Source organism: Melospiza melodia, chromosome 5 (genome assembly GCF_035770615.1).
Source record: "Melospiza melodia melodia isolate bMelMel2 chromosome 5, bMelMel2.pri, whole genome shotgun sequence".
NCBI classification, from domain to species: Eukaryota; Metazoa; Chordata; class Aves; order Passeriformes; family Passerellidae; genus Melospiza; species Melospiza melodia.
In genome coordinates, this window is record NC_086198.1 from 75,060,348 (window position 1) to 75,076,544 (window position 16,197).

Below are 16,197 nucleotides of genomic sequence, written 5' to 3' on the forward strand. Positions count from 1 at the left end.
GGAATTAGGCAGAAGGTGAAGTATTCCTTCCCTTGAAGGCCACATTTCCAGTGCTTTGTTGGTTTTTGGTTTTTGTTTTTTTTTTTTTTCTTGAGGGTCCAGCCATGCTGCTGTGTGATCAGGATAAAAAATAAGGCAGGTAAATAGTATTCTTGTCCTTGGAAGTTTGTTCTTTAAACCCTGATAGGCTTTGGTACTGCTAAGTCAGTTTAGACAAGGCAGACTGCAGTCTCCAGATCTAGAGGGGAATCCTGAAGATAAAAAGCCAACCTGCTTTGCAGAGCCTGGAAGCAGAGGACATACTTGACTGCTGAGCTTCTCAATACATCCCTTTCAAATGAGATGAGACATCAATTACTTTTTGAGACACACACAGCATTCTCCTGCCCTGTCAGCCTCTTTAGTGGCTTCCCTTTGGGGGGTTCATTTGATTACATTATCATACAGCACCATAACTCCCTACTGATCTCAAATACTGAGCAGCAGGAGCCAGCATGCTCTGCCTGCAAGGACAGATTCTCTGCTCTCCCATGTAAGCAGGTATCTGTTCTCAAAGGAACATGCACTGCCTGAAAAAGATAGGATGCTTTGGTCTGTTTTGGTCGAGATTTTGAGGGAAAAATTCCCCTTTTTCTGTGATATGAGACATTTTCTGATGTGTAGGTAAGAAATGAGGAATTTGCATCTTAATTTAGGTACACTTCTCCACCATACCTGTTGCACAGAAACTAAAACATACAATACACATTTCTTTAAAATATACTGAAAAAAACCCACCAAACCAACCAAACAATAAAATTAAAAGATCAATTTACTATCAACCTAACGTAGATTTACATTAAGTTTAAACCTTATAATGCTGTCCTGGAATCTTATCTAGTCATTTGTGAAGTTATTATTTTTTTAAGAATAGACAGAAAACACTGGAATCCCTCCAGACAACTCGATCTTATCTTAAGTAAAATGCCCAGGAGGAGCCTGCAGAGGAGAATCCTGGTGGCTGTTCTATGTGTTCCCATTCTCTGTGTGCTGGAGGGATGCAGCTTAGAGTTCTTTCAGTGTCATGTTATGTTCTAAAATTGCAGTTAAGTATGTGATGAAATACCACAGTTTGAAAGTTGCTTTCAGTTGTTTGCTGTTCTGTCTCTTCCCTCTGCTCTCTCCAGACAGCTCTCTTGGCTTCAGAGAGACACACATTCATGAATGTCCCTTGTCCCTTAGGAAAAGTGCTGCATGAAGACCAAAGGGACCCGGGGAGGGCACAACCCTGCAGGATCCCCCCTTTGCTCAAACTGTTTATGGAATTGTAAACCAGGCTGCAGGAGGGAGACAGTCTGGAGGCAGAGGGGAGGGGGAGCTCATTCCTCCTCCCTCTCTGTCTCTCTCAAAGCCTTTTGCTTTCCAAGCTGAAATGCAGCTGAAATCTGACGCCTGGACTGCACACACTGTGAGACGTGGGCATGCCCTTGCAGTGCACTGATTTCCTCTGCAGCTCGGAGAGCCAGAGCCGCGCTGGGGCTCGGCAGAGGAGTCACTCCATCAGGCACTGAGTGCCACATCACTCCAGCATGGTCCTGAGGCTCCTGCTCCTCCTCGCTGGGCTGCTTAGGGCCACCAAGCCAGCACCCCGCTGTGAAACCGGCCAGGAGACCCTAGGTAAGGCTAACCACCCCTAAAGTCCTCCTTCTCTTCTGCCTTCTACTGGAGATAAGTGAAGAGTTCCAGCTCCAAGGGGAGGGAGATAGGAACTGTCACTCTCCCCTTGAGATGAGGGGGATCAACTCTTTGGAAATCTGCATACTGCTGGTGGTGAAACTGGGAAGCATGGATGGGAAGGTGGGAGGTGTGTGGCTGTGCAACAGAAAAACAAGGCTGTCATGTCAAGGCTGATAAAGATTCCTCATCACTGTCTTTAGGCTGTCACAGAGGTGTCTTTCTGGCAATCTATGCAGCTCCCAGTTGTAAGGACCCCCCTCACTCTTATGGGGAATGTAGAAGGTTCACCTCATCTCTGGCCTTGCCCTCTAGGAATGTGGTAGCCAGATTGCAAGAAGGTGACCTTTTGACCGCCTGTATGCTTTTCTACTTAAGAAAAAAAAAAAAAGCTTTCCCTTACATTTAGCTTTAGGTCATTTATTTCAAGTCCAAAGTATGAGATTTATTAGGATCTGACAGCTGTAGGGTGTGTTTTAGCTTGCTATAAGCAATATGGAATTTGTTTGAGTTGATAGGCTGGAAAAGCAGATTTACCCTTTAGAATAAAGGTTAAAAACGAACGTGCTGCTAAATTAATTGAAAGTTTTGATTCAGTAGCAACTTGGCTAATAAAATATATTAACAGCGTCTTTTAAAAATACATGTTTTTTATCAAGTGTGCTTAATTATGTGGGGACAGTGGAGACATGAATTTCAGTGTAGTGACAAGGTCTATTCCAGGAAAACTATTTTTAGAGACTTTAAACCTAAAATGAGTCAGAAAAATATTTATTTTATGGGATTACAGGAAGAGATAAGTTAACCTGAAACTGACCTTAATGCAACCCAAGGAAATTCAGCTATATTTCAGTGCTTAAATATAAGCCATAGACTGTCACTGGCATTGAACTGCTACACAGTACAGTCCATGAGCCATGTACTGCATATAATTTGAGAGTGCTGTTCCCATGAACATCAAAGTGAGGTCTACCACAGCCTAAAGGGATTTTATTTTTGGATAAAGCTGCACAAAGACAAGAGTTGTAGACTATTTACAGCCAATTACAGGAAGAGGCTATGTGGTTTGCAGCATGACCTTTCTCTGTGAGGTATGATTCTGCTCCAGTTCCAGCTGATCAGGGTCTTGCCATGGGATATTAATCCCAGCAACCACAAATGTATGGATCATTGAGGGGTGACTCTGAGAGTGTTCTGTGTGTGTTGGCAGCTGTGGTGCCTTTAGGGCAGGGCTTGCAGAAAGGCAGCTGAATATGCTGCTGGAGGGATGGTTAGAGGAAGGGAAATGGAATTGTCAATGGCACCACACTGTGTGCCATGGAGGGATCACACTGCCCACTGCAGGGCTGCTGGGTCAGACAATAAAGAGGCAGCTTGGACATTGAGAGACCTGCCAGATTTCTCCAGGGTCTTTCCTTTCTAAAGGGGGGATAAGATCATGTCAGGATACATGAAAATAAAGGGGCCTGCAGTGATGCACATGTTCACAAATGGACCTTGCAGGGGTCTCCTCTCAGCGTTCAGGTCATAGGCTGTATCTTCAGCTGTAGCAGTGGGGTTTTCTCTCCTGTTTTGGGCTCCATTGTGTAGGTCTTGCTGTACCCCAGTGGCCAGACCTGTAGTGCCCTCTAAAAGGAGACCAGCCTGGAGCTGCTCTTGCAGGAAAGAACAGCAGGAGCCAGTACAACTGTCTGACTCCCAGCAAGGCTGGAGCTGCTTTCTGCAGGCTTCCTGGTGGTATTTGTTCTGCAGTGACTCATTTTGCTTTCTTTCATTTTTATAAGCAGACAAAATGAAACATGATTTACAATACCAAGATCCTTTGAAAATGCTTTGTGCTTTTCTGTTAAGAAAAATAAGGAAATGGTTACTGTCATCCAGCTCCGCAATATGACAGAGGCATCATACACTGTGTCGTGAGCCTTTTGGGCAGCAGCTGGGAGCTGTGGCACTGAGAGAGGCCAGATGCCTTCTCTGTGGCTGTGTCCTGTTCTCCTGGGCAGTCAGTAAGCTCTGTCTCTCTCAGATGAGATGCTACGAGGTCCCATTGTCAGACCCTTATGAGTTTAACTGGCCTCTTAGCCTATAGTTTGGGTGAGAAAAATACAGTTTAGCATGGAAATGGCCAACCATTTTCAGAGTGAGCTAATAAAACAGGTTACTCTTTATCCAAGTTGGGCATCTCTGCTGCTGACGGATGTAGTCCAGCGGTAATTAGTTAAGTGAAGTGCTTTATAAATATTGACTACAAAACTAAAAACCCACAAAGGCAGATTGAAGAGATACATCTTGATTTAGGTGACTTTCCTTGCAGCTGCGGACAACTCTGCAATTGTGATGCCACCGGGGTATGCTGATGCTGCAAAACCGAATCACAGAATGGCTTAGGTTGGACGGGACCTTAAAGGACATCTCGTTCCAACTCCCCTGCCTTGTACAGAGACACCTTCCACTAGATCAGATTGCTCCAGCCCCCATGCAGCCTGGCCTTGAACACTTCCAGAATGGGGCATAACAGAGAAAAACCCTTTATCCATAGTGATGCTAAAAGCAGCAAAGCCTTTCCTTTCCCGTTACTTGTATTCAGGGAGCGCTTTTCTGCGGAATTCCAGGGGTACAGGGGTGTTGCAGTGGGGTTGCGAACCCCCGGCTCTCACAGGGAGCGCGGGGAGCCTAACCCGGCTCGGCCCCGGCCCCGGGCAGGGCCCCGCCGCCGCCGCCGCCTGTGGTGCCCCCGTGCGGCCCCTGCTCGGCCCGGCCGCACGGCTGAGGCGGCCCCGTCAGGGCCAGGGGGCTGCCCGAGCCTTCTGCCGCCCTCCCGAGCCTTCTGCCGCCCTTCTGGGCCTTCTGCTCCCCTCCCGAGCCTTCTGCCGCCCTCCCGAGCCTTCTGCCGCCCTTCTGGGCCTTCTGCCGCCCGCCCCGAGCCTTCTGCCGCCCTCCCCGAGCCTTCTGCCGCCCTCCCGAGCCTTCTGCCGCCCTTCTGGGCCTTCTGCTCCCCTCCCGAGCCTTCTGCCGCCCTCCCCGAGCCTTCTGCCGCCCTCCCGAGCCTTCTGCCGCCCGCCTGAGCTCTGTCCCAGCGCATGAAGGGCTATTTGGGCCGGGGCACAGTCTGGCAGATGGAGCCGTGGAATTGCTACTGCAAACGACCACTGTGATCTTCGAGTTAAACCATGAACCCAGCCACCGCCGGGTTCAGCGCCAAACCAGGTCCCGAAGCAGCACATCTACACATCTTTTAAATCCTTCCAGGGATGCTGTCTCAACCAGTCCCCTGGGTAGCATGCTACAAGGATTGACATTCTTCTTTCTGTGAAGAAATCTTTCCTAATATCCAACCTAAACCTGCCCTAGAGCAACCTGAGGCTGTTTTATCCTCATCCTTTTACTTGTTACCTGGGAGGAGACTGACCCCAGCCTCACTACAACCCCTCTCCAGGCAATTGTGGAGAAGGCGAAGGGCCCCCTGAGCCTCCTACTCTCCTGTCCAGAGGAGTGGGGCCGTTTAACCTGAAGCTGTGGAGGTAGGAGAGCAGCCAGAGTGATGGTTGGCACACTTGTCCCTTGCGAGTCTCCTCCTTTTCCAAGCACCTTGTTGTTTTCATCATTTTTTCTTTCTCCTGAGACAGACACTGTCCCATACTGAGGATCTCTGGCCCCCTCTAGCCAGTGGAGATGAGAGAATGGGGAGGTACAAGGAAGGGAGATGAGGAGTGAGAAATCACCAAGGCAGGGGGCAGGGGACAATTACAGTATATATTCTGGAGCCCAGAACAGATTTTGTGGCACTGGCTCTTCTTTGAGCTATAACATTGAATAAGACTGACAGAAGAAGTATGTTCACATAGAGATGTTATACCTTTCCCCGCTTCTTTGCAGCTCCAAACTCCACAGTGTGCCACAGTTTTTGCTAAATAAAAGGCAAAAAAAGGGAAAAATTGTTTCCTCCTATGACCTTCACACTGGTCCTGGTCCATGGGACCTGAGCAAATTTGTTCACCTGCTGTGGATGTTTCTCATGCTGGTTTCTTGGTGAAACCTGTGCACACACAGAGGCAGAACCTCTCCAGCTGCTGCTGCTCCTGTGCTTGCACTGACCTGGCAGTGGGCTGGGGTCTTCTCCCCACCCCAGTGGGGTGGTCCCTCATCCTGCTGTGGCTGGCACTGGCAGGTGCTGACATGGAGCATGGCTACAGGACTGTGCTGCCACGGTGGGAAAGTCCAGGCTGCAGGAATCTCACTGGCTGGACTTGAGATGGATGTGTCCAAGTTATGTCAAAACAAAAAAAATGCACAACTAGCATCTACATCATGCTCACTCACAAGATGAGAAATTCCTGCTCTTTGTGAAGCCAGTTGTCATCACTGAATCATGTGAGCTCTGCTGAATTCCTGCCAGTGGCTCTAGGATTTCTACACAATTATTATTTTAGCAACACTCGCCTTCAGCTCCTTTTAACATGGGAAATGGGGTTAGAAACAGACACTTATGAGAGAAAAGTTAATATTGAAAATAAAATACACAGGTATCTCCTTATACTGCCGAAATGATTTATACATGATTTTTAATGTGAAGGCAAAGTTTTCTTCAGAACATTTGTACAGACATCTTTGAAGTGTGGGGGTGTGCATACATAGTCAAAACTTGAACAAAATCCCACTGCTCTTAGTCACAGCTAGGCTTTTAGCAAGACTTAATAACACTAATGGTTGCTCCCCCATAACATTTCTAGACACTACCTCTCCCTTCACACAGTCACAGTGTTTGAGGATGCTGGCTGGCTGACAGCTGCCATGGTGCCCGTTGGACTGCTGGTGTCTTGTGAGAGCCAGCCCCTTTGGAAGCCTGGGCCAAATGCTGGATGAAAGTCATGTGTTATTGCCTGATGCAGGGCTGGGCATGGAGGTACCATCAGAAGTCACCTATCATGTTGTGAGCGTGGTGTTTGAGGCTGGTGGGCCATGTCCTGGTGTCTTTGCTGGGCTTTTATGACCCAGGGTTTTTATCACTGCTGAATCCTCCTAGTTGGATGCAGCTGTCACAGATCAGTGGAGTTTAGGATTTGGGGTTTACTTTGTCCACTTAAAAAAATAAAGCTGAAATTTCAATCCCTTAATTTATACTCTTGTAACTCCACTGATATAATTGACACCCAATTTTTAGGGTTATAATAGGATACATTTATCTAGGAGACAATATGAGATTAAGGCACAGATTTTAAGTCAAGGTTGTTAAATCAGCTGTCAATCTTTTGTAACATAAAAGCACCACATTTGGTTGAAACTCTACTTACAGAAGAATCAGATGGGGTGTTAATTATAATAGTCCTCATACTTCTAAACTAAAGAAAAGACAGAGTTGATCTAGAGGGATGGATTCACTGTTTAAAGAGGATGGGATGATATTTTGGCAAATGTTTTGGAAGGATTGTGGCAGAAAAGATAAAGCCCTCAATTTTTCAGACATGATCCTTTGTCCCATGGCATTCAACAGAGTTGAGCTTGCTTAAAGGAAAGCTCCTAACTGTGGTAGGTTGTTGGCCAAAGCATTTGGAGAGTACTACATCCTTAAACCATGGGAACTGAGCTGTAAGGAGTGCATGGTCGCAAAGTAAACCCAGATTACCTCATCAATAAGTGCTTTCATCCTTCACCAGGCAACCTGGCAAAAAATTTGATCCTTTAGATGGTAGTTGTAGAGATTTCCTGACCTATTCCACCCTCTTACCCCAGCTGTTTTTTAATGCCATCATCCCCCAGATTTGAGCTTTTTTCCTCTTCCTTCATTGACCAGATCCTGAGAGATGATTTCCATATGTCTCCAGACCATCCTGGTGCACAGGAAATCCTTGTTCAGCAGCAGCCCTGTCACATGTGAAGCTCACTAAGCCTTCAGCCAATTTTGCAACTGCTGGCCCAGTTTGTTGTCATCATCTTTGTTGCATTTTGTTTTCTCTGTGGGTAATTTTTCCTTTGCAACTTGAAAAAAGATCTCAACTGAGGCCAGAAAAAGGCATTTAGTAGGTTTTGTTTAGGGAATTATGTTTGTATTCAGGATTTTCAACTCCTGAAGGACTCCTTGGAGCAGCACTTACCAGCCAGAGACCCAGCTGGGGTGACACCAGAGTCACTAGAGGCACCAAGGCAGTGGTGGGGACAGACAGATAGAAATACTCTTCATCAGTTCTTTTAGGCACCACCTACAACTGCAGACATGTTTAAATTGCATCTGAACCAGAAACAAGGGAGGATTACAGGTGCCCACTAAGGCTTTGTGCCCTTGCCATGTGACAGGCCTTGGCGTGCATCTGCACAGATTTTGACCTGTGGTCTGCAGGCTGTGACCTTACATCACCCATGGAAAAGCTGCAGCACCTTCTCACTGGCTTCAGAGCAGTCCTGAGAGAGAAACAATCCTGAAAGAGCTGATTGCAGTGTCATTGCTGTGGGCACACCTTCAGTATTTCAATAAAAATGGATGTTTAACCGAATGCCAGGCAGCAGGTGGGTTAGAAAGAAGAGTGATAGGCAATGAACACTGGCTTGGATCTTCCTGCTGTGATCTTGCTCTGCAAAATAAAGGCAGAGGGGGCCTTAATCTCTTTCAGGTGCTTTCAGGCTTCTTCAAGTGAGGGAGCAGGGTTAAAGGAGGGCTGCACAGAGCTCTTGGGCACTGCTTCTGTCTGTTTCAAACACATTCCTCCCCCAGGCAGTTACTGAAATTGCTGGAGGGTTAATAACATCTATTCAGTCCTCTTCTCACAAAGCATTTGATGTATCCAGAAAATGGAGTTAACCACGTGGCTGCTTTTTTGCAAGCACTCCTCTCTCCTCTAGCTTTCCTGGAATTTCTTCTCTGTGGCTGGGAACCTTCCCCACTTCTGCCTCTGCATGTGTGCCTTGGGTGTATGGCTGCCTTCTCTTCAGGGCTTTCTGCTCAATCATTCTTCCCCTGCCTGAGCTGCTCAGCTCTCTCATTACTCTGCCCCTAGTTCCCTTACATCTCCACTCCTTCCATACCCTTTTCCTGATGATTCTGATCCATTTAAGTGTTATATAATGGATCTTGTCCTGCTCTTGTCTTCTTCCTGTAGCTAGGAGCTGCTCTGGAAGGTTATGCTTTGCCATGTGAGGGTGCTTTTCCAGTGCTTGTATCTTGCTACTGATACTAAGTTTTGTCTCTTTAGTGAAAAAGGCAGAATATCACTGAAAGACTGACTTGATGAACCATGTGAAACAGCCAGGAGAATAATAGTAATGTGATAAGGAACTAAACTGCTTTGTTTGGAAGTGGAAAGTGGAGGCTTTCACTATAAACAGACTAAAATGAATACATATGTTCTTCTAGTTTAGAAAAGATTTGTAAGAAGCCCAGAAAGCTGTGAGGGTATATGTTGGTCTTTACAATATAAATTATCTCATCTATTTTGATCTGCACTGACCAACACACCCCCCTACCAATCTGCCTCACTGAATGACTTAGATATTTCAGATTTAAAACTTGCCCTTGGGCTTATTCCAGATCATCAATTGCACAAGTCTCCTGTTGGCTTTGCTCTTGAAAAGGCAACTGGCCAGCCCATGGTACTAGAAGTAGTTGTTGAGCTCTGTTGTCTGGGTTAGGGTTAATCACAGCAGCTTGCTTCCTTTGGTGCTGAATCATCAAGGGGAAAAAATGTAAGCTTGGCAGTAAAATATGTATGTGCTGCATTGTAGATTTTCAAGCTTGCCGTTGCAAATTAAAACCAGAAGCGTATTTTATAGAGAGAACCCAGAAAGCTTGAAATGGCTTTTCTCCTCTTCAATAAGTTATTTTATCCATAATCTTAAATAGAAGCTGTGCTACTGAAAGGACTTTTGTAGCTCTAGTGGAGTAGTTAGAGTACAAAAATAAACATAAAAAATTGAAAAGGCTGTTCTGTGTCAGGAAGAAAAAGGTCCCTCTGTACCAACCTGTCGGCGGATGGGACTTTGAGAGGAGGTGACAGTGTCTTCCTTTGAGCCCAGGGAAGCCTTTACACAAAAAATTGAAAAATTTTAGATTCTTTCAAGCACAGAAGAAGCAGCAATTGAAGTCTGCCAAGTGAATTGGGAGACCTGAGAAAGTCTTTGTATATCAGCCCCTGTCATTTCTCTTATGAAAATGAGGCAGGGAGTGGCTGAACTCTTCTGGCATTGCCAGAGCTTAGAGAAAACGAGCTGTCATGGGCAGGGGTGGGGATTTTCTGGTGATTTCTCTGTGCAGAGTCCCAGGCCAGTGGGTGCAAGGTTGCAGGAACAGACCGTACAGCTGCGGCCTGGGAGCTGGCCTTGGAGAGCTTCCTGCTGCTGGCTCTCCAGGCAGGCAGGCTCTGGCCCAGCTACGTGTATCCACACTTATTTATGTAAGCACACATCCTGCAGAATTATCCTTGGCCCCTGCAGAGCTGCACCCTCCAAAACATATGTAAGCATTGGTGTTAGGAAACACTGGGAAAGTCCAAACACCACATCAGCACACATATTTAAGGCTGGCTATAAAGCAAGGTTTGGTATAAACCAGACCTTTTCTCTCTTGATTTATGTATACTGACTCCTGATGACCTGAAATCTCAAGCTGTTTCAGTCCTGGGTGTTTACAACAGAGCTGTGGCTGATACATGGTTCATACAGCAGCTTGCATGATGGGGAGAAGTGGCCAGAAGAAGTTGCATGGATGTCTTTAATAAGGAGAGAGAGAGAAAATGCCACAGTGTGCTGCAACAGTGTGAGGCTTAAATCTAATTTTAGCTTAGATCTAGATTTAGGTTTAGATCCATATCACTACAGGACACGAAACAAAACTACGTGGACACTGGAACCTCCAAAGTAAAAAGAAGGACGTTTAATTTTTGACTCCAGCATTTATAGATTTTCAAAAGTGACAGTGGCTTTGAGGATGACAGTGCCACCTCTCCAATGACACTGGACAAACCATCAATCCATCAAATTTCTCCTTCTACAGAAAAGAATGCAAAACAATAATTATTTAGAGAAAAGCACATGAGAAAGTTCATTACAAGAATGTAAACATCAGAAGGCTTAGACGAACTTAGAAGAACTTAGAAGAACAGGGTGACAGATCCAGGTTTAGGACCCAGCAGCAAGGAGCTGCTTTTGCTAATCAGTGAGTGAGTCTTGGTAGCTTTGAGTTTGTGAGGGGCATCCTGGATCACAGGGAGTGGAAAAGCTTTACCCACTAAGCAGGGCTGTTGCAGAATTACCTCTGCTTATTACATACTGAGATGAATGATTTCAGTTGCAATGGAAAAGATTTATATGGATTTGGTGCCTCATCTAAAAAATAGATTTATCTTCTTCAGTCAGCATATTTGTTAATGAGCACTGGCCATGTTGCTTAATACATTTCCTCTCCCTATATAGATATGGTAAAAATACCAAAGGGTGGATGACATGTAGCACAGTCTGAGACCAGAGCTGTCTTTCCATCTCCTCCTGCTCACAAAGGGAGCCAGTCCTCAGGTGAACCCCTGGACATCATATCAGTGGAATTTCACATCTCTTCCATCAGCTATCCATTGCTTCCTGATGCCTCTCCTGGCCAGCTGGGCAGAAAGAGGCATCAGCTAAAGGCAGTAAGTCTGCTGCAGCTCAGGGAGCTGGGGCAGGGAGAGGCAGCATCACATCCAGACCCTGCCTGCTTCATTTTCCCTTTGGTTTCCTCTGCTTGCTCTAGTGTGTTGCCAGAACTCTTTTTTGCTCCAGCTGAATAAGCAGAATTCTGAGATGCCATTGAGAACAGGGCTGTGGCACATCTCAAACTGACTGTTGGCTAATAGCACTCCTGAACAGCAAAAGTGCTTGGGGAGACTGTATGTGCCTCAGGTTCATTATTTGATCATTGCAGGTCAGAGACAGAAACTAACAGGACGTTTGTAGGTTGGTCCTGGAGCCAGCAGAGGGGGAAATGCCTCTTTGGGGAAACGTGAGCAGTTGTAGAAAGACCATTCACACTCCCCAAATACCCCACAAAGAACTGTGCCAAGCACATACAATCCTCTAGTCTAAAATAATAGCTACAATACATTAATTTCTGCTCAGGAGAGGAAAAAAAAAGGTGTCAAATATTTCTCATCCACCCCTCAAGGTAACAAAGGGGGTTCTTTGCTAATAACCCTGGTGATAAATGGAGATAGTGTCACTCCCCTACTCTCCTCGTTGGGACGTGGCTAAACTCAAGCCAGTCCTCCCCCCACTATATTTTCCCTTCTGTAAGGAATGTTTGGCTGACTCTAGACTTATGTCCAAGGTCTCTCAAATGTGAATGTGATGATGTTAGTATATAAGCCTGTCCAGATTCAATGGGCAGTAACATCCAATTTTATCAGCAGGATTAATTGCTGGAGCTCTTACTAACAAGAGATCATTTCTTTCTCTCTCCCAACTGGCATTGTACAAAATGCTATTCCTTGATTATCCCCAGATGTAGCACTGTATACAGTATCTGGCTGAGATGAAACTTTTTTAGAAATGCCTTGACCTTAATAACTAACTCACAGGGGGGTTTGTGCCTAGCTAGGGGAAACAATGAAACCCTATAATGGATTCATGACTGTTGATGAACCAGGTATTATTTAATGCAATTATCATAATGTACTGAGCCTGGAAAGGAGCTTGTATGGATATAATTTTTTCTAGCTTTCTGCTTAACAGAACTTGTTGGTGTTGAGGATGGGCTACTTCTGCTAGTTCTGATGCCTCATTTATTTTATGAGGTAATATGGCTCAATTACAATCCATATTATAGAACCAGACTGATTTCCAATTAAATGTCTCCCTCCAATATAAAATCCCAGGGTTAATTTTGTTCTCATTACAATGACTTTATTTTGGCTAAAGAATGATCAACTCATTAGCAACACATATGCAGATGATTACATTTAAACAAATATGCCAGGAGTAGAAGTTTAAACTCTTCAGCAGGAAAAAAGGAAAACATAATGAATTTGGTCTTGTGAGGATAAATGCTCAATTTACTGAGCAAGAAGCTGGGATGCCTGTTCCCCCAGTGAGAGCAGGAAGAAATAGCAATAGAAGAGATCCCCAGTACGCCACAAGAAAGGTGAACCTGGGGGTGTTCAGGCTGGCACAGAGAGATTTAGCTCCTATGAGGCACCGGTGAAACCAGCTCCAATATCTTGGCAGAAATATGTTTCTTTAGCTGCCAGTATTGGAGAAGGACAGGACAGAATTATTGGCTACAGGAGCAAAAGAAGCAATTGATGACCAATTGATGGTCACCACACCATGCTCCTTCAAAATCAAGAGAGCATCATTTATTTGACCTAGTAAACAAAAAGCAGAGCAGATCTGTTGGCTCTTTTCTAACACAGTGTGAAGGAATGCACCAGGGAATGAGAGCTACTTAAGCTAAAGGACAATGCTGGCACAACAACAATGGATATAAACTGGCCACAAATACTTTTAAGCAGGAAATTAAAACGCAATTTCTGGCTGTTGGAAGAGTGGTATTTTGGAAAAGCTTTCCTGTGAGAGTAGTTGGGCAGGGAAATAATTAGCTTTAAGATATTATTAAGTGTGATAAAACCCAACTGCTAGAGATAGAATTAAGTAGGATGAGGAAGGAATAAAGTCCCCTCATATCTACCAAAGGCTGGATTGCTTTAACATGAAAGGTATCCACAGCATTATAAGGGACAAAAATATCTTTTAGAGGAGATTGATAAAACACCTTGATATGTATAGGACTCATATGGACTTTTAGACTGACCAGATTAACAAATACCTAGGTTTTGATAAGTGAAATTTCCTAGGCACCTAACTGTGTGTGGATGAGGGGCAATGGGGTTTCTCAGCTGAGCCTATTCTGTGATTCTGTGATATGAGCCTGCTGGGAATATATGCTTGTTCCTGGTATGGCTCAGTCTGCGCTGCAGCAGATACCAGATCAGACAACTCCTAACACAAAGGAGGAACCATGTGTACCCACCCTGTAATGATTTTTCTTTTTCTCTTTATTTACAGGTCAATGTCAAACTGTACAGAAAGGTATGAAGTGTCTTTCCTTGCTATTCTTGGAGAACCTCAAAACCATAAGTATTCCTTCATAATTTCCTGACAAGTATACTCATTTTGGTGCTACAGTGGGCTTTCTCACAAGAGAAATGTGCTTTTTCATGCAGTGCAGTATTTTGCTGCTGTGACAACAGTGTTTCTTACCAGCCAGAATCATTACCAAGAGAAGGACACTCAAATGTAGGCCCATTACTTTAACAGCCAGTAATTTTATGAAGAGATGTCTTTCTATTACTCTTTTCCACTTCTAAGTGGATTGAGGGTGTTATCAACACTTATCTTTCCTAAGACCTCCTAACCTGATTCATTAAAATGTATTGGGTTTATGAGAATGTACATGTAATCATATTATGGGTCTGCTTGCCTGTGAGTTAAGCACCAGAAGAACTTTTCATGTCTGGGCAATTTCAATCAAACTTTGTGGAGGGTCTGCAGTTTCAGAGATATTAAATTCTACAAATATTGTGGGGCCAAGCAGGGGAAAGAGGTAACTTAGCATTCCCCACTAAAGAAGAAAACCTATAGGATCTCACATCTACTCAGGGAATCCATATGATTATTCAAGGACAGGTGAGAGAGTGATATCACAAATACACTTTTATTCAGGAATCTGAGTTTTTCTCAGCAAAAACTGAAAAAATGAAATCAGCAAATTCCTACCTTTCTCTTAGTAATTCTCTGGTCAAATCCCTAAACTCAATTTATATCTCCAGAAGCAAGCATGCTTCCCATCATCTTTCTATAAGTGGTTTCAAACATGCAATTCAGTTTGCAAACTATTCCCAGCCTACTTGACAGCTAAAGAAATAAGTTTGTTTGACATAGTATTTCTTACGTTCTCTTTGTCTACTCAGAATATGAGTGAAGAAAATTATTTTTCCTGTGTTCATCTCCTTTTCACAGCAAAATGTGTGGATATTGCCCTGAGTTCTTGTACTGATGTTGCCTACACTCAAATGGTGTATCCCAACTTTCTGGATCAGAAGTCTCGAGAAGTGATTGAGTACAGCTCTGAGTACCTGCTCATCAGCGTGCTGCACAACCTGCTCCAGGGGGAATGCAACCCCGACCTGAGGCTCCTGGGCTGCTCAGTGCTGGCCCCACAGTGTGAAAAGGACAAAGTCATAAAGCCCTGCAGGCATGTCTGTGAGAACCTCAAAAAGAATTGCCTCCCTGCCTTTGATGCAATAGACATGGCCTGGCCCTACTTCTTAGACTGTGACCGCTTCTTCGCTGGGGAGGAAGAGGGGTGCTTCGACCCGCTGGCCAAGCTGAGAGGTGAGGAGGGAGGGAGGGAGGGAAGGGAGGGAGGAAGGGAGGGGAGGGAGGGAAGGAAGGGAAGGGAGGGAAGGGAGGGAAGGAGGGAGGGAAGGGAGGGAGGGAGGGAGGGAGGGAGGGAAGGAAGGGAAGGGAAGGGAGGGAGGGAAGGGATGGAGGAAGGGAGGGGAGGGAGGGAAGGAAGGGAAGGGAGGGAAGGGAGGGAAGGAGGGAGGGAAGGGAGGGAGGGAGGGAGGGAGGGAGGGAAGGAAGGGAAGGGAGGGAAGGAAGGGAGGGAAGGGAAGGAAGGAAGGAAGGAAGGAAGGAAGGAAGGAAGGAAGGAAGGAAGGAAGGAAGGAAGGAAGGAAGGAAGGAAGGAAGGAAGGAAGGAAGGAAGGAAGGAAGGAAGGAAGGAAGGAAGGAAGGAAGGAAGGAAGGAAGGAAGGAAGGAAGGAAGGAAGGAAGGAAGGAAGGAAGGAAGGAAGGAAGGAAGGAAGGAAGGAAGGAAGGAAGGAAGGAAGCTCTGCTGGCACACCTTGTCTGCATGGGGAGGGTCACGTCTCACTCAGCTTGACTTATCCATGGCACACAACCTCTTCATTTGTCATCTCAGTGTGCTTTGTAGAGACCTGTAATTTTGTGTCATTAATTTTGTTCAACCTCTTTAAAAGACTTAATTAAACCTTGCTGAAGAAGTATCTATTTCTCCCCCTCATTTAAAAAGAGCATCAAGACAGGCTGCTCAGAGCAAGATATTTGGATGCATTTACATAATCTCTGTCCTGTGTGATAGCTGTCTATATATTTGAAATATTTTATTTAAAAACTGAAACTTTAGTGCACTTATGCACTGAAACTTTATGCACTATGACTACCTGTCAAGCTTAACAGCTCATTAAAATATTCTCATTAATGATTGTCACAGATTTTTGTTTGGATGAAGGTACAGATAGCTGAAGACAGATGAATCTCATTAAAAAAAAAAAAAAGATTCCCCAAATTTAAAGGGAAAAATCTGCACAATTTGTTGCTGAAATGAGCTAGCATACCAAAGGTCAAATTTAACTGGAGATTGAACAAATATTTGTTAGTATGCATATGCATTAGTAGGATTAAAAAAAAAAAAGCATGTCACAATAAAGTGTAGGATGTACT

General features: G+C 44.9%; 1 protein-coding gene across 1 annotated transcript in view; it reads left to right on the forward strand.

Moving 5' to 3' along the window:
- The first annotated feature begins 1,453 nt into the window (after positions 1 to 1,453).
- CPZ (carboxypeptidase Z) overlaps positions 1,454 to 16,197 on the forward strand; it is a 35,137-nt gene continuing 20,393 nt past the window's right edge. The window contains exons 1-3 of the mRNA XM_063157446.1: positions 1,454 to 1,656; positions 13,735 to 13,758; positions 14,689 to 15,063. Coding sequence (XP_063013516.1) covers positions 1,569 to 1,656; positions 13,735 to 13,758; positions 14,689 to 15,063 — 487 coding nt within the window. The 5' untranslated portion in view covers positions 1,454 to 1,568. The remainder of the gene's footprint in view (positions 1,657 to 13,734; positions 13,759 to 14,688; positions 15,064 to 16,197) is intronic.